The sequence below is a fragment of the Electrophorus electricus genome, chromosome 19, assembly GCF_041902795.1.
Source record: "Electrophorus electricus isolate QZ-2024a chromosome 19, ASM4190279v1, whole genome shotgun sequence".
NCBI lineage: Eukaryota > Metazoa > Chordata > Actinopteri > Gymnotiformes > Gymnotidae > Electrophorus > Electrophorus electricus.
In genome coordinates, this window is record NC_137515.1 from 1,979,573 (window position 1) to 1,997,735 (window position 18,163).

At 41.2% G+C, this 18,163-nt stretch overlaps 1 protein-coding gene across 2 annotated transcripts in view; it reads right to left on the bottom strand.

The window, feature by feature from the left end:
* Window positions 1-389: 389 nt before the first annotated feature.
* cntnap3 (contactin associated protein family member 3) overlaps window positions 390-18,163 on the bottom strand; it is a 75,530-nt gene continuing 57,756 nt past the window's right edge. Inside the window, exons 17-24 of one of the 2 annotated variants that reach the window (XM_027003516.3) lie at window positions 16,182-16,400; window positions 13,303-13,542; window positions 12,690-12,905; window positions 11,272-11,405; window positions 9,314-9,401; window positions 6,614-6,832; window positions 6,095-6,166; window positions 390-3,857 (exon numbers count right to left, since the gene is read on the bottom strand). In XM_027003516.3, the coding sequence (XP_026859317.2) occupies window positions 3,661-3,857; window positions 6,095-6,166; window positions 6,614-6,832; window positions 9,314-9,401; window positions 11,272-11,405; window positions 12,690-12,905; window positions 13,303-13,542; window positions 16,182-16,400 (1,385 nt within the window). In that variant the 3' untranslated portion in view covers window positions 390-3,660. The remainder of the gene's footprint in view (window positions 3,858-6,094; window positions 6,167-6,613; window positions 6,833-9,313; window positions 9,402-11,271; window positions 11,406-12,689; window positions 12,906-13,302; window positions 13,543-16,181; window positions 16,401-18,163) is intronic. The other variant, XM_081702492.1, reaches the window with a different exon arrangement.

The following is an 18,163-nucleotide window of genomic DNA, read 5'->3' on the forward strand; positions in this document are numbered from 1 at the left end:
AGATATCTTTGTTAAAATGTGATTCATGAAAGAAAGACCAATAATTGCACTGAATCGTTTGCCTAGCCAGTGACTGAACCTTGAGATTACTCCTGCCAGTCAAAGAAAGCTGCCCAGTCATGTGGAACTGAAACTCGCCTCACATCATACACACTCCAGCTTCAGATCACTAATAACAGCTCCTCCGGATTCCCTTTAGGTTGTGGGCCACCAAGTTAGGCTTGGTTGATGGAGCCGACCACTCGGCCATCTGTCCTGGGACACTGCCAGCTGGCTGGACAAACAAGCCAACACAGGCCAGATGTATGCCTCTTTCAGGCTGGTGGAAGCTCAGCTCACAGCCAAAAATGACAATCTTCAAGAATAAATGCAAAACAGGTAGGCAAAGATGTGAGAAATTGAAACTTTTTAAACTACACCAACAATTACACACGGGTAGAATAAACCAATAAGGGAAAATTCATAATCCCTATTCATGTAGGAACCTTCATTGCAAAAGCACATTTTAAAGCAAGAAAACCATCACATTAACAGATTTGGTCAATTCACAAACCTGGGCCTTCAGCACACCAGTATGAATCTGTCCATTAGGTTATATATAAAAGCAGAAAGAACTTTCATAAATAATGGAGGTGAATACTGTAGTGAAGTCCAAGTTGCTAGAAGCAGAAATAAAATATCACAGTATTTTCTACTTCTATGAAAAAACATAATAATCATAATAATAACAACAATAACATTCTTCAGTTGATGTGACCATTTACCTGCAATTAAGTAATTTTCATTTAACTCCCCCCTTTTAAAATGTATAAATTTATTTTCCATTTTCCACACAACAGTACTGATTATACACAACTCACTGTAAAGGAACAGCCCCAACACTATACAAAGTCACCTACATCTTACACCTCACTTGCCACTGTAGTTGCCAATATCCTTTTAGGTTGCTATATCAGTACCAGTTCATGAAAAAAGTTTCCAGCACCAAGTGAACATTTGGAACATTTAAAAAAAAAAATCCAAATGCTCCTTTCCACCCAGTTTATTCATAGTAATGTAATAGTGCTCCCACATGTGCACCACCCAGGGTGTCATCTCCACCGTGCACCAAACACTGCATTGCATCTGCAGATTTTGACATTCACGGCCACACCGCACTGTCGCATGCCTCAGTTACCCACATAGATGCTCAATCAGATGGTGCATAGCTTAGTGACTGGGGAGTGAGGGAGCTCCTTTCCCGCTGGCAACGCAGCTACTTATGTTTTCGAGGAGCCCTGGCCAAACACAGCTGGGATTCAAACGTGAATCCAAGTCCCAGCACTCACTTCTTGCACTTGGTTTAACTGGGCACACCACTGAGAAATGCAGTATTATTAAAATTGGCGAGCTTAATTCAAGGAGATTAAGCCTCCTTATGGAATTAAATTGTGCTGTCAGTTCTCCACTGATGTGTAGAGCTTCAGTGCCTAATCTGTGTCTGGCGCGTTTGCCCATAGAGAAACTTTGAGTGAGAAAATTTGGGTGTCCATCATTAAAAAAGAAGCAATGCTGGTACCATTTTCCAATCCACACAATACTGAAGGCCATGAGGTACTGTATAACAGCGCACCTTTACCATTTGATCATTAGAAGCATGGTACTTCCATTTTTAATGGTGAAGATTCATGGGCAGAATTTTTATTGTAGTTATAGACTTAACACTGATCTAAATAGAACTGCCCTTGATTTTCCAAATCTTGCTGAGATCTGCAAAACAAGCGACTACTTTTCCAGTCCAAAACACTTGATGCCAAAAATTCACCTTAATACCTAGTTAATGTGACTATAACAATACAGTCATTACAAACAACCACACACCACCACACATTTAAATATCCTGAATGATACCAATTACACAGGTTTTTTTATAAGGTATTGGAAATTAAATTGTGGTTTGTTCAGTCTTATACAACTGATTATCTTTAGAATTTAAAATAACAATATTTGGCAATTTGACACTTGGTTAGACTGTCAGTACCATTTACTGCATGAACAATCTGGCCTCCCAAAACATAAAAAAACTAAACAAGAACAAACAAATATGCAAGGCTATTTGGGAAAATTATACTGCAATCTTAGAATGTATAATACTTCAAACTATGCCATAATCATGGTGATGATTTATGCCACAGGGGGCGTGTTTCATGTGCTTCACATTTGCTCTTTTTGTACTGAAAAAGAGTCGCTAGGTTCTCACATCCAAATTTGAAAATGAATCCAGGAACTCATCCAGAAATTGAAGCTAAGCCAACAAAGTTTATATGCTGTCAGCCATATTTCTCATGGGTTTATAGCCAAAACCTGCTGAAACCACCATTAAAAAATGGCTTGACTTGACGGCTTAATATTCCTGATAGGACAACAGAAGATTCAAACATATAAACCATTAGAGAACCCTATAAGTCCGCTTTTCAGCCTTTGAATGGTGGCAGTAATTATTTGTTATTTTCTGAGATTTAGTGAAACAAAACTTTGAAGGGAGGTAGTGCAATTTTCAATAATATCTCGTCGGCCTTTTATGCATCATAGCAGCATCTCTTCTGTCGGCTTTTTAGCTTCTGCCTCTTAAAGCATAGTCCTCGATTCTTCTGAGTTACACCAGCTGGTTAAGTGGTGTACTTTCTCTGGATGAACATAAAAACATAGAAGGCATCTATCTGTGTGCAGTGAAGGTAACCGTCAGTGAGAATGTTTTATTGGTTTCCCTCTCTCCCTCTCCTTTTTGTGTTTTGAACTCTTATGAAAGCCTCGTCACAGCTTGCTTCTGGAAGTGGTTTGCCATGGTACTTGACAGCAGTAAGAAGCAATTTATTTTTAATCCAGGAAGTGCACAGGAAGCAAGAAGGAGCACTTAGAATGCTTGCTGAGATCCCTCCCGCCACCCCTGTCTTTGGTCTAATAGAGATTAAGAGTGGGCCAAAGAAGCTTGCTGTCTGTATACAGCAAAACCCCCTAGGGAGTCAATTTATGAACAAGCACGCGAGGAGACATCTACACAAGAATCAAGGGACATTATTTTGGTTTTGATGTTTAGGAGAATTTGTCCATTACAAAATGGACACACCTCAACTTTCTGGAGAGACAAACACCTGCTGAAAGTACCACTGCACAGTTCAGCGGGGTTTGGTTGTTCCAACACTTTTTTTTTTTAAGCATAGTGTGCACATGACGCATGTTCATTATTTCACATACATTTCATTTACCACTTCAAATATTTATTTTAATCAAGTTATATGACATCTGAATCTTCTAGATGTAAATCCATTAAATGTAATGCTGAATAATAAAGGCAAAATGTGAAGGTAACCATTAAAAAGATATTATTTCAACATGTACAGTTCAAAAGAATATTTATAGTTGACAAAGATTATTTTACACACCTTGGAACCAATGCTATCTGGGCCAAATGTCTGGACTTTTAAGCCTATGTACAAAAAAAAAAGAAGAAACATCTCAGTGTTCCTCTTCATGTCTTGATCAGCAACCTCTGACAGTTTCAGAGGATTTATTTTTCTGTGGAGCACACCATGAGTGTTAATGTCTCTAGGCTTGGCAAGGCATTTCTGTCCCTTGCCTGACTGGATTAGTCCAAAGGTTGGATGGGTGAGGGGGGCTCCATCATATGAAGTACTCTTTTTGGTTGTCATTGATTACACCCTGCGAGTTGGGGTCATTGCTGAAGAGGGTTTCAGGACTGTCCTCTGACTTGACTCCCTTGGGCTCCTGGGTCGGGCACGTCTCTTTCCGCCTGTACAAGAATCTTGCCATTATGGCCAGGGCAGCCAGGATCACAAATATCACCACGGCGATCACGCCTGTGAATGTAGAACATGGCATTCAACATTAATAGATAGTTTATGCTATAAACAAGATTCCAGAGGACAACACTGTGTCAGCTCTGTGCAATATGTATACAAGTGAAGGAGCCATAACTGTTTCCAAACCTTTTATTAAAAACCATAAAATGTTCTGTAGCAATATAAACCTTCAATTCAACTGGCAATCCTTTGTTTTGCAATGGCTGCTCTGTGACATTGTTGTGAAGGTACCATGACAGCGTCATTACTTTTGCATTCTAATCTACACATGCAATGTAAAGAGAGAACGGCAATTCAGTGCAATTCACCTGATTTGTTTAATCTAATTTTGAAGGCAGTGAAAATAACAGACCACCCCAGTTTTCCCTGACAATGGAGCAACCCAGCTGAATGAAGCGGTAAAGGAACACTCACAACTCACATTCTGACACAGATAACACTGAATGATTGCTGGTCTAGTTAGCATAAGCTCATTTGACCTACCTATCAGCAAAATTAGCACTTACGAATAAAGTAGGCATTCAAGGCTCCATATAAAATTTAATTTAATTTAAATTGATTTAATTTATATAGAGTGTTTTATATTACAACAGACACGGTCACAAAGCAGCTTTACATCCTGATCCGGACTCCTAAAGAGCAAGGTTAAGGAGACAAAGGAAAACTACCAGAGATAGCAACAGCAAGGAGCCTAACAAAGATACTGAAAAGGGCTGAAAAGGCTTGTGTTCCTATGGGCAACACCAGATGGTGGAATCTGACTGGAAAAATTATGCAGTCAAATTAGACAGTGCACTGCGATCAGTCAGGGGATAGCGGGCAATAATGTAAGCCTGACACGGAAATGGTGAACTACTGCCCACGCTGAACGTATACAGCTGTTAGACAGGACGTTCCATATGTGAACAGGAGTGTGAGTGTAAGATTTAAGACCTCATAAATAGCGGGACAGTTCACAGAGTTGGAATGCCATTCCTTGTTTATCATGAGGCATCCAGAGGAATGTAATCTTTAGGTGAGGTTATTCTCTGAAAGGCTCAGGCAAATTGTTCCAAAATGATGAATGGGGTCCAAAGGCTAGAGGCTCCATATCCAGACTCACACATCAGAATTCAAAACCGATATAAAATTTTATTTAACTGTGTGAACTGACTTTAAATTAATTCAAATATATCAGGTAAACTGCTTTTTCAGGTAAACTGTACTGCGTAGTGCAACCATCAGTAAGGCATTACTAAACTCAAAAACAATTTAGATGATCCAGTAACCTAACCAGCGCTAGACTACTTAGAGATCTTAGAGAAATGTCTAGAAACTTTCATGAATTCAGATTTGTGTTTTTCAGTTTTTCATTGTCTTGAGGATAAAAAAATGAACAAGATTACCCAGTGAAATCAAGCAGAACAATTCAGATTACTTTCAAAACAGCTCACTCCATTTTATACAACCACATCAAGCTGCAACCCTGTCATGCATATAGATTTTATTTAGCTTCGCAAATTAGCCTAATTACTGCAGATCTACTTTACCTGCTGTCACAGGAAGACATTTGCAAAATGGACTATTCTTTGAATTCAGGTAAGCATGGTACATTTAATTTTGGTGGGTAAAAGAAATGTCTAATTGAACCACCAAAAGACATCTCTACCAAATTTAATGGCACATTACTGTGGCTCTGAACAGGATAAAGCATTTGAAGATAGTATTAAATGCCCCTTAATCAGGAAATAACGTCTTTAAACGTTTAATTAGTTTTGGTGTTCTTTATGTATTTTTATCTACAGATAACTTTGCACAACATTTTGTATTCAGCTAATGAGCCATTACCTGATGCCATAACATTTATTATAATTAGCTTTCACTTCACAAATGTTTTTTTTTTTAAAATAATTTTTTAGATAGGTACAAATCACTTCAAATACACAAAGTCTATGTACAAACTGGAAATGAATGAAAATAAATGATAACTTCATGATATATCTCAGCCAAGCTCCTGATCTGCTCCTAAATATGCTGGAGTCAGTAACAGATACGCGCCCGAGAGAAAGACAGCGGAAGTACGGGAAAGTGGAAGGGGCGTTGTCAGAGGCAGGCAGCAATCGAGAAAGCAAACAAAATCCAACAACCTTCCCACAGGAATAAAACGACAGAATTTCCTGGCAACGGCCGCCATGGAGCAGCGGTCATTTTCTCATCAAATCAAAATGAGTAGAGTGCACTAGGATCGCGGTTACCTCCAATCAAAGCCGAGTCACTGCTGATAGCATTGACTACTGGCTCGCCTGTGCCTACCGTACCAAATGGATCTATAGCAGAGAGACAGAAGAGAGAGACAGAACATCAGCATGAATCAAACACTCGTCATTCCGAGGATGTGGCTCAGCGAATAGTACATCTCCAAGCCCAAGAAAACGCAACAGAGCGTGAAAGTGGAAATAGAGAGAAGAAAGATTATGCAAATTCAATTCTCTCTCATGCAGATTAATAAACTGATAGGCCACGTTTGAATCATTATGTTACTAATTTAATTAGAGATGTGGAAGTATTCAGTGAGCCATTGATGAGTTTTTTTTTTTTAATGAAAGGGTTAGAGAAACTAAATTTAAAAGTAATGGTTGCACTTTTGTGTACTTTAGAGCAGTGTGCTGAACTAGCTTGTACCCTCATGTGTGCAATGCTGTGATTATTTAAGTGGATAATGCAAGCCAGACTGGAAGTTTTGGCCTCAACCTGTGCAAATTAACCTGCCTTACCCAAGAGTGAGTGGGTGGTCTCAGCTGCGTAGGGGCTAGAAGAGGAGGAGGAGCCACAGTTGGATTCCGTCAGAGTCCCTGAGACGGTGACAGTACTGGTGTGCGGATATAGCAGTGCTGCCTTCAGAGGAGCTACAGCGTTAAACTGGACGACTGACAGGCAGCCTGTGAAGCCCAGGGAATTCAGCCGGGCTATCTCTGGATCGAGCTCACTCGACTCTGCACACACACACACACACACACACACACACACACACACACACACACACACACACACACACACACACACAGAAAACGAGAAAGACAGAAATAGACAGATGGATGGAGAGAAAGACATATAGAATATGAGTGAGTGCATGAGACACAGCGAGAGAGAGAGAGAGAGAGAGAGAGAGAGAGATTATAAGGAGAGTGAGTGGAGAACCGTTGAGAAATGACATTGATTTGCCAATTAAAAAAAAAATAAATTCAAGTACAGTACTCCTAACTATTGCAGTTAATGCTGTAACCTCGATGGCAGCACCTGGACAGGCAATACAGTGTATGAGATGTTTTTGTATGAGATGTTTTTCGTGTAGGGCGTTTGCATCCCCCTCCTGAACTGAAATACTGTAGCTCCCATTTGGTGACTAAAACTCTGTCCGCTGCCTCAACTCCTCGTCCTGAGAGTATAAGCCACATGTTATACATTTCAAAGCCTGTTTGTAAAGCTCAGCTATACTGTCTACAGACATTTCTTCTTGAATAATTCCTTTCAGGCATCTCTTGTGCTAGGGAGAAAAAACATTTCCTTTGTGAAGAATTATCTGAAGGTTTTCACACCTAACAACAACAACAAAAGAGATTGTGTGAACAAAGTAAATAGAGCTTTAAAATGTGTATCTTCATGTTATTGCCTGCTGGCCTAGACCTCTACAACAAATCTGATGGGACTTTCGTCACCTTCAATCCATTTGCTTTATAGCAAAGCAAGGCACTGGGCTCTGACTCTTGTTCAAAAATGATAGGGAGTACTTCTGCGTCTCTAGTTTATATATTTCTTGCTTCTAATAAAACAAGCAGTATCCGGTTTCTCCCCCGGCATAGGTGTCTCAAAAACTGATTCCAGGTCAGGCAATACTACTCCGAGAATGCCTTATGAATACAGACCCTGATAGCAGAGCTCATCACCAGCCCACACAGGTGAGACACATCATACATGTTTCATGTTTGATTCTGTATTCATTAGAGCACAATTTGGGAGGCAAGATCGATGGAAAGCTTTGTTGGGAATGTCGGAGAACCCACTTACATGCTCTCTAATCCCTGACATGACACAGGCTAATGACACAAGGTAAACTAATGCCTAAATAGTGTGGCTACTGCTAAAAGCAACATCCTTCCTTTGGCTGCACACACTTTAAATCAGATCAAGCCAGACCAGGGAATCTATGTAATTTGGTCAGCTGCATTGTTGTAAACAGTGTTACACTGAGTCACACAATACTGAGGTCCATGGAGAATGGAGGGCTTTATGAGAAAAAGCTAAGTACCAACAGCCCAATGTGACTGGACAATGAAACTTTTTGTTTTTTTACTTTGGATCTGCACTCCTGCACTTTGGAACTGAAAATGCATTCATTTCAAAGTATAGTCCATCATCTCAGGCACATTTTTATACAAGTTTATTCTGTTTTAAGTCTCTAAAATCATTTGATAAAAAACAACAACAGCTGTTACACTCTGTTGGACCACCAAGCGAAACTACAGCAGATGGCAGGAGAGCATTCTCAATTATGAAAGGAAGCAATTGAATTGTAGTTTAGCTCATCAGGAACAACCTTGTGTTTTAAAGATCATTCTGTGTGGGAAAACTTCACTTGTGAAATGTCGGAGGATAAAATAAACACCACGAGTAAGTCCCAACCACCACCAGTAGCCCAGAAAACACCCAGAAGGATTTTTTTGACAGTCTTTTATATCAATGGGACAAATGAAGTTGGACCACAATATTGAAAAATGTGTAAAAATAGGAAAATCAGACAACCTTCTGAAGCAAACCACATCACTTACAACAACATGGCAGAAGTAATGTTATAATCTAGGCATATGTGCTTGACATTAGATCTAGCACAAGCGTCTTCACAGATGACAGCACTGCTGGTGATAAAAAACAAAAACAACCAAAAAAACCAAACACAATCTCTGAATTGGAAACTGAAGTGGTAATCATAAATCACCACTGAAGAATCCTTTCACGTCTGGATTTAGACGTAATCAGGGTCTGGGTTTGTTCTTCCTTGATGTCATTTTAACACAACCTTTTGGTCTTAGTTTAGGAGCTCATATGATGTTGCTGCTGTTCAAACATCAATCTGACCCATTTCTCAACCTCCTAGACAGTAACATGAAATCACAATGCACTTCTAATTTGTAAACACACCTGGCAATTCTGCATGCAGTGCTTGACTGCACAAATGATCCCTTGATGCATGTTCCTTTTCCCAGCCAAATGAGTATAGCTCCAAAATGCACATAATAACTCATAATGATCAATTATAGGGGGATTCCATACTTATTTCTTTGAGGTCAGCACTCAGCAGTGTCTGAAAGCATGTACCAGGTTAAAAGCAGGACCCTAAAAGCATTTTTTAGCATATTGAACACTCTCTAATAGCCAAACCCAGATAGCTGAATGCGGCACTCTGTGGCCATACTCACCATGCACTTTCCCAATAACAATGGCTTTGATAGCGTTGAACTCTACATCTGATGACAGGTTGAAGTCTTCCCTCATATACTGGTCAATCTAGGGGATGCAAAACAACTTCAATAAATATCAAGGATTGTCATGTGGAAAAGAACTTTGGCACCTTCATGTTTTGAAATATCAGGAGCCTGTTCTTCTGTGGTGAGCATTGTTTTTAATTAAACCTGCTCTTCAAAGACATTTAAATGTGGTGTTGTGTAGCACTGTGTCTCTCGCCACTCTACGGGAAGAGGGGTGCGGGGTGGGGAACACTCGTGTCGGGAATGATTTCCGAGCTGGGCTTACATATTCGAATGTGATTATCATGAAGGCTTAGACTAATTGGTGGGGGTTATCTGCTGAGCACCACTCTGGCTGGGACTTGTTTCAGCTTAGCGGAGCAGATTGCCTATTGACTGCAACTCTGCAGAAGCTGTAACTAAAGGAAGGCCAACTGCTCACCGATCCACACACTTCACAAGCTACAGATGCAAACGTGTAGAGCCTTTTGATTCCATTGCAAAATACATCATATTTGTTCTATACTACATGAGGTACTACATCAAGTCCACTCTAGTCCACTCTAAATTTTGTCCCCTTATTTTCCACTAATAACTGCAGCTCATTTCGATGCCATGTATAATTTATTGACCCTTCTTTCTATTCTTATCATTAGCTTTTGACCACAGAGATACTTAAGGCTCAGTGCTGTAGGGACACATGTAAAAACTCCATTAACACTGCTGAGTTTTTTGTAACCCCTTCTACCAAGCCATGGTCAGGGTGTAACTCCAACTACCAAGCCATGGTCATGGTGTAACTCCTACTATCAAGCCATGGTCATGGTGTAACCCCATCTACCAAGCCATGGTCACGGTGTAACCGCATCTACCAAGCCATGGTCATGGTGTAACACCAACTACCAAGCCATGGTCCTGGTGTAACCCCAACTACCAAGCTATGGTCAAGCTAGTGTGGAGGAGGTGACCTGCCATGCACAAAACAAGAACTCACCAGAAGCCCAGTGGTCAACAACTAACCAGTGATGAACAGGGTAGAAGGTGGCTGTGCATGACAATTACTATAAAGTGCACCCATAAAATAGTCAGCCTCATAATGTGGGAGGTGAGCATATAAATAAACAACCAATACATACCTTTTTACATGTATGTAAATTTTCATTTACATCTCTTATTCTATTACTTATCATACTACAGTGCACAGCAGTTATTCACCTGGATTTATATGGAAAACTTTGTACTTTACTACAATTTACTACAATTTTGAATATCATTTACTACAATCTCTCTCTCTCTCTCTCTCTCTCTCTCTCTCTCTCTCTCTCTCTCTCTCTCTCTCTCTCTATATATATATATATATATATATATATATATATATATATATATATATATATATATATATATGTGTGTGTGTGTGTGTGTGTGTGTGTGTGTATTTCTAAATGCAGCTTGCATAATTCTAAATACCAATCATAAGGCTCAATAGCTTATTAAGTACATTAACTTTGTAGCTACAGTGCAAAACCAGAGAAGCTAAATTTGGAGAGCAAGAATGTCTGGCAGATCCAGTTTATTGTGTGTAGTGTATGCAAATTTATGCAAATATGGGGAACAATTATTTTAAGCGGATAGTAGTAGTTAGTAGTAGTGGTAGGAACATTTTACTTGGCAGTGGACAACAGACTGTGATTCTCAGAGACTTCAAACCCAACTGTGTCTCCCAGCATAATAAGCACCGTTAAGGTAGAAAGACTGTTAAAGGTGATACCCCCTTTCCAATTTAATACATGCCAACATTTAAATTAAAATATTTTGTGTGTTGAAACTCAGTTAGATGCTAGCTATAGCCTATTAAAAATCTGACTTCACTGGCTGTCAGACATCTGGCAGGAGGGTAAGATCTGTCTCACCTGAACACTGAGGCTCTCTGCATGTCTCCTGATAGACACTCGGTGCAGTTGTCCATTGGCCAGGTTCCTTGTGTTCGATCTGAACACCTCAGCCTCTTTGTTACTCTGTAACTTGTACTTGACATCCAGCTGACCTTCAGGAGCAGAGAACACCCTGTTTCATATCAAATCCTGCCTGTACCATCTCTGCTTGTGGTGAACAGTCATAGTACATGATCTGTGATTCAAGTTAGGATGGGAACATCAACATGCAACAACACGAGCTGGTATTTATGACAACTACAAAGTTGTCATTTAAGAGGATTAATATTTAATCCCCTATCAATAACATACTAAAACAAATTCATTTTCACAATTTTAGGGAATTAGCAGCCCATGTCCCCATCATTAACACACCGAAATAAGAAAACAGAGAGAAAAAAAACTCTGCTGTGAACCCAACACAGGATGTAAACACCCTCCAGCTCAGGGTTTCATATTTCTAGCCAATATTAACATCTCAACATCAATGCTTCAGGGTAACCTCTAAAGCTACAGCTATCATTAATTAAACAATCAATTGCCATCTGGTGAATTTAACACTCAGAAGAAGGGGGAGGTCTGGTGGAGCACTCTCAGAATGAGACTTCAACGTCAATAGTGTGGAGCAGCTCTCATGCCTGTTGAGTGTGTCAACGCTCGCGAGAGTGCATGTCATTGGACACATCTAACATGGGTAGGAGCTGCTGGCTGTCAGGACACAACTCAGGGGATCTGCAAACTGTCTAGAACTTTTTCCTTCATTGGACTAACAGGTATTAGTACCATACACTCTCAATTGCTATACTGCCATGGTAACACTAATGCACCGAGCTGCCCACATTGACTGTTGGGTCCAATGAGGTTCTGGTGGCTGTATAACTGGAAATGCTTCCAGTTGAAAAAAATCTGAGACATAGTGACTTGAGACAGAGCGGGAGAGAGAGAGAGAGAGAAAGACTTAGAGAGTCAGACATAGAGAAAGATAAATAGAGAGCTTTGCATAGATCACGTAAAGCCCTAATGATCTTGCCTACACGATCAAACTTACTAACCCAAAAGGTCACTGCCTTAATCATGCCCCAAAAGCAACTTCTCCATCATTAAATATCACTGGAATATTATTAGCAGATTTATGCCATCAGCTGGAAGTGCGATACTAGGCAATGGATCACAAATTGCAGCTTTTCTATTTCTCCCTTTCATGAACTTCAACAGAGCACAAAGTAATTTTCTCTGTAAGAACTGCACATTGGCGTCAGCGGCAGTCGACATGCCTACGCCTTCAGAGACTCGGAGGCTTTTGCTCTAATCCAAACGAACGTGCTTAAGCTGCATCGAATGAAATGAGGTGGGTGGGGCATGGTTGGAGGGGTTGGAGGATTAGCGAGGTTTCAGACCGTTCCTGTTCAGGAAGACTGCGAGGTACTCTCTGTGGTAGGAGCTGACATAGAGCAGCAGGGCGGGCGTCTGGCTGGTGCTGAAGCTCAGAGAGACGTTCTCTCCCCTCAGTGACAGGTCCGAATACAAGTAGGAGGACTGAGTGCTGGCGTTCCCGCTCAGCTCCCTGAACACGTAGGTGACCGAGGTGCCTGGTCGAAAGTATGCAGAGACCTCTGAGGAAAGAGTTACACCAAAGCAAATCTTAGCTACCATGGCCAGCCCTGGGATGAAAATCAGGAACGGTGAGCGAATAATTACAATGCAGAAGAATAGTAATGCCACTCGAAAATGCTATTGTTCAGAGTAAGTGAAAGCAAATGAGAACTGGTTAGCATGATCTGATTTCCATAATGGATAACTAGGCACTCATTAGCTTAAATTAATCTCATGCATTAATTTAATTAATATCAATCTTATTATTTTTGGTGAAATGGCTTTTTAAAAATGTGAAGCTTAAAGATGCAGTCTAGCTGTCGGCTGGCATTGATTTTGCTGTGCTTCTTGTAACATGCGGCACCTCTAAGTGCGTCAGTGTGGAGGTGGCTCAGGAAAGACCCCTCCTCCACTCACCTTTGTGGCAGAAGGTGCCTGTGTATGCCGAGACACTGCAGTCACAGGTGAAGCCGTTGTGCCTCTCCACACAGTGACCCTGGTTCTGACACAGACCCCCGTAAGTGTTGCAGTGCCCCGGGCAGCCCGGCCGCACTCCCGGGGTGATATTGGCCCTCTCCTCCAGATCCAGCGTGTTCCCGTTAAGCTTCAGTGTGCGGATGCACCCCAGGAAGCCCTTCTGTCTCGAGGCGGTGCCACCTAAAGACCCAGAGGAAAAAAAAGTAAAAAAAAAAAGGCAAAACACCTTTCCCTTCACATCCTGTCTTTTGTACCCTCTTTTTATTTCCCTAGATGACAACGTGATGGGTGCGCTACAACAGAGCGACTAGATCACCGCCCCGCCATTCACTGAGAGCACATGGCTGTCAGTGCTTTGTGAGGACGGTGAAAGCCATTTGAAATGACAGCACGATGAAAGCCAAGTTGCGGGCGGGAAAGATGCGTATGGCAAAGTCGGCTTTTGTCAAACGCCCATCTCCCATTTCTCCTTGGCGTGCCGAATGCTCCTCCGAAGAGTTCAGCCCTGGAAGAATGACGATTGTTCTTTGAATCTGGGCGAGCCTATTCTAAACAATTGTGACAAAGCTTCTGTCATTCCTCCTGTAACCCATTCAACACCTCGCTGTCCTTTGTATGATAATTGCTGGAGGGAAAACATTGCCTTCCGAATGCCGCCATTGAAGCAGTATGAACGATATTCAAAAAGCTATTCAAAAGCTATAACTTATGCGTATCGGCTCCACCTTTATATTAACCTCTTTTTGACATTAATGAGTGAATGTGTGGGTGTTACCTGTATCTTTTACATAAAGTCAGGTGGTCATCACACCCCACTGAACAAGAGAGGGAAACATGGGAGAAGCTGAAATCCATCATCCCTAAGCTTCAAACCTTTTTGACAACATTAAAATGATAATCCAACCCCTCTCAAAGGATTGCAGATTAATCAAGTCCAAAGGCCAATCTCAACTGCCTACAAAACGTCTGATGCCTTTCGTCAGCATGGTCTATAGTCAGTATGTTTGTCTTTGGCAGATGGACTGGCTCTTGGTGTGTTTTTCCAGTAAAGCTGATTTACACTGGAGGAAAGCAGTGCACAAATCCTTTATATTTGGCTTTAGATTAGGTATCATCATCCGGCCTTGTTTTCCTAGGGGTTTATTTTTCATAACTACTATCCCCAGAGATTATAACCAGTTAGGCAGATAAAAGCCGATGGAGAGACCGGTAGTGCTCTTCTTTAAATGGTTTTAAATGAGTTTGCTGGGAACTGTGGCAGTTATCAGTTCCTTTAATTTGGTTTGGGATTACCATATTCTGACTGCACAAGGACTGCTCTTGCCTTATTTATAGAGGGGTAGCAGATTGTCAATACAGAAGCAGACAAAAGAGAAGATATGAGGAAATATTATGTCTTTTAATATTTAAGAACATTGACACGACTGATTTATCAGGGAGTGTTTGATTCTGCTCATTGTACTCATGCTTCCTGTCTAGCTGACTGGGATGAAATTACACCCCAATTAATTTTATATAAACTTTTATTAAAGCAGATAACCTTTCAGTAATAATCAATATTTAATTGCTACACTAATCACCAACATAAATTTTATATAATAACTCCACTATCTGGTGACACCCAGACAAGGATGGGGTCCCTTTCTGAGTCTTAAGGTTACTTAAGACTCTAAGACACTGTTCGTCCTGAATTGCCAGTCTGGGGTGTAGCCCAGGACTTCTGCAGGGCTTCTTTGTGACGGTATCTTGTATAAAACGTGGTCGCTGGGGAAGTGATAAGGAAACTGGCACTTTTTATGTGTGGTTGAGCCATTTCATCAAGAAATGACTGATAGAAATGACTAATTCCTGTCAAAAAAAAGTCAACATGCCTCAGACGAGCTTGTTGCAGCTAACACTACCCATCTACAGGTGTCTTTGGTGAACATAAAGATGCCAGTCATTGGAACTTCGTACAGAAAAATCCACAGAGAACATGTTAGCTATTGGCTTTGTTGATTATGCACTGTTATTTGATATAGTTAGTTTTTAGTATACTAGATCAACCAATCATTTAATATTATTAGTAGCTTTGACAGTATAGAAGTGTATTAGAGTCTAAAAGAATATCTTGTACAAATTAGGGCTTGTTTGTTGTGCTCAGTTACATTTCTGTAACCTAGCTGGGTTACCACTTGAAAGAGTATAACACTTAATATTAGTAGCACTCTTTTAAGAAGTGAGGTAAAGGAGAGTTGAAATAGGTAGAAGGACGTTCCTAAATGACTGTTGGCCACTGGAACTGGTACTTCTTAATTTTCAGGTCATAAAAGTGTTCATCCTTTGAGCGCCAAATATGTTATAAGGACTCAAGTGATAATTCACAAATGTGGTACGGTGAAATATGAATTCGCCACTGCAGATAATAAGACTTTAGTCTAATAGTGGGCCCTTTTTACCTTAATGAAATGTGACAGACAAAAAAATAAAAAAAATAAAAATAGAAGTGCTATACTGAAGTTAAAGTGTTAACTGTCAGAGCCCTAATTTGTGTATAATTTGCATAACCGTAAAACCTATTTTGTTTATTAAGTCTATGGCATGGAGAGAAATCGATGGCCACTTAGTCTCGCCACGTCATATTTTATTTTATATTGACATATTGTTTTGCTTCTGTTATTTAATTCTTTTCCTTGTTTAATGCAGTATTTTAGCAGTAAAGCAATATAAGTAATAATCTGACACAACCAGTCAGCACAAGCAGTCAGGCGTGTATTCTAGAGTTACGCTGGTCTGACTGGGCCTGAGTGATTTATGATGGGAGTTGCTGACCCTCCTACCTACAAACAGCTGGCTGTTGAGCTGAAGGTGGATGTGCCCATCGGCTGGGGCCTTCTGACGTGCGCCAGGGAGGTGGTCCACGTGGAGCGAGGCCTCTTTCACGTTCCGTTCTGCCCGTACGTGGTGCCAGCGCTCGTCGTTCAGGTCCATCGGGGTCTCAACCCGCACCTCAAAGGGCCCGTTTCCAACGTCGAAGGAGAACACGATCTCGGTTGGCGCTGGAAAAAGACCGGACTTCATTTGAGCGGGTAGTGTGGGCCCTACTGAAAATGTCACATAGTGTAATGTATTGTCAACACATTGTCACAGGCCAATAGCTGCATTCTAAAAAATTTTTTGTAGTGTTCACGTATCAAGCAGAGTTCATTTTAAATGTGGCGTAGGTGTGGGTGGGTAATTGCTTTGCTTTGTTAGAATAATAAGATTCGATTATCAAAAACATGAGAAATACAGTCAAAGGAGAAATGAAATCAGGGTATTTTTATTTCCTGAGTGACAGGAGCTGTGTAGCGACTTGAAAATAACACTGGAAAAAGAAGATTTAGCGGCAGGTCTAAGAACAGAAAGCATAAAGTCTTTAATCTTGGCATGTGTTTTTTTTTAATCTGTCTCTTGATGTGAACCCCCTGACACTTGAGATTTACAGTGAGAGATGAAAGAAACTTCACACTTTTTATAGCCAGCAGACTTAGCTCTGCTGCACAATTTCCCAAACAACATAAAGCAGTTAGAGCCACATTACCTTTGGTTGTCCTCTAAAGTCGGCTTCAGGCTCAATGCCTTGTAGAGATATCGACAAGATCGTCCTTAATAACAAATGTCTGGCATTCACTTCTGCGTGTTTGTAGTAGCCATCCATAGGACATGCATGCTTTCCAGCACCTTTTAATAATTCATAATCCCTCTTTCCCCAGAAAGTATTTCTGAAGCAACTAGTCTTTTCATTCTGCACATGTGTTCAGCAGTCCTCCCAGGTTTCAGCTCATCTTAATGTTCAAACTGCAAGACACGCTTGGTTTTTAATGCACCTTAATGAGGGGGGTCCTCACCCACGCTGAGAAGGTCTGCCTTCTGTCCGCAGCAACCCTGACGGCACGCGCAGCTGTGCGAAAAATGCTGATCGCGTGTTACTGCCTCCTTATTATTCACGGCGTGCGGCGTGGCCAAACCCGGGCCCCGAGTGGGGCAGCAGATATGCAAAGGTGGGATGACCGAGTTATCCAAATAACGATCGCCACGGCTACGTCTTCACTGCGGGGGTGCCACAAGCGAGGGCGTTGTGGAGGGCCAGTGATCTGCTGCTGATTTCATTGCACGCGGTGACCACGCACTCAGCACTGTCCTTTCTCACCTTCTGCTGTGGACCGTTTTGGGTTAGAGCCTTACGTGACCAGCCTCAGCCCCAGACTCCTGACTCAGTGAGAACATAATGAGAGGTTAATTGAGCTCTCTCAGCTAAAGGATTTGTCATTACAGAAGAATGAGCATTCGAGCCCTGTTATGGTCCTCCCCTGTGCTCTGCTCATCCATCACACGGGCCTGTTGTGGCTAAAGAATTTAAAAAATTTTTTTCTCATGCGACCAAACACTGTAGACGATCTCGGCAGTAGACGTAGGTTTTTATGGGGGTGACGAAGAGTGTGGCGAGTTGCTATGAGACCTCGAGGCCGAAGACGAACCAGTGAAAGAATTGTAGGTGGTTATGTACACTCAAGTTATTTACACTCTCGTAACAGCACAGAAGAGAACCTACAGTCCATGGTGCATATCAGTAGTGGCAATGCAGCAAGTTCTCTTGGGAGAATGGTATCTTCATTTGGTGGATTCTGAAGACTATTTCTCCTCTTGTAATAAGAGCCATGAACATTTTATAAAGAGGGCAACCAAATAAAAGGCACAAACACATGAAAGAAAGCAGCCAAACGCCAGACACACACACACACACACACACACACACACACACACACACACACACACACAC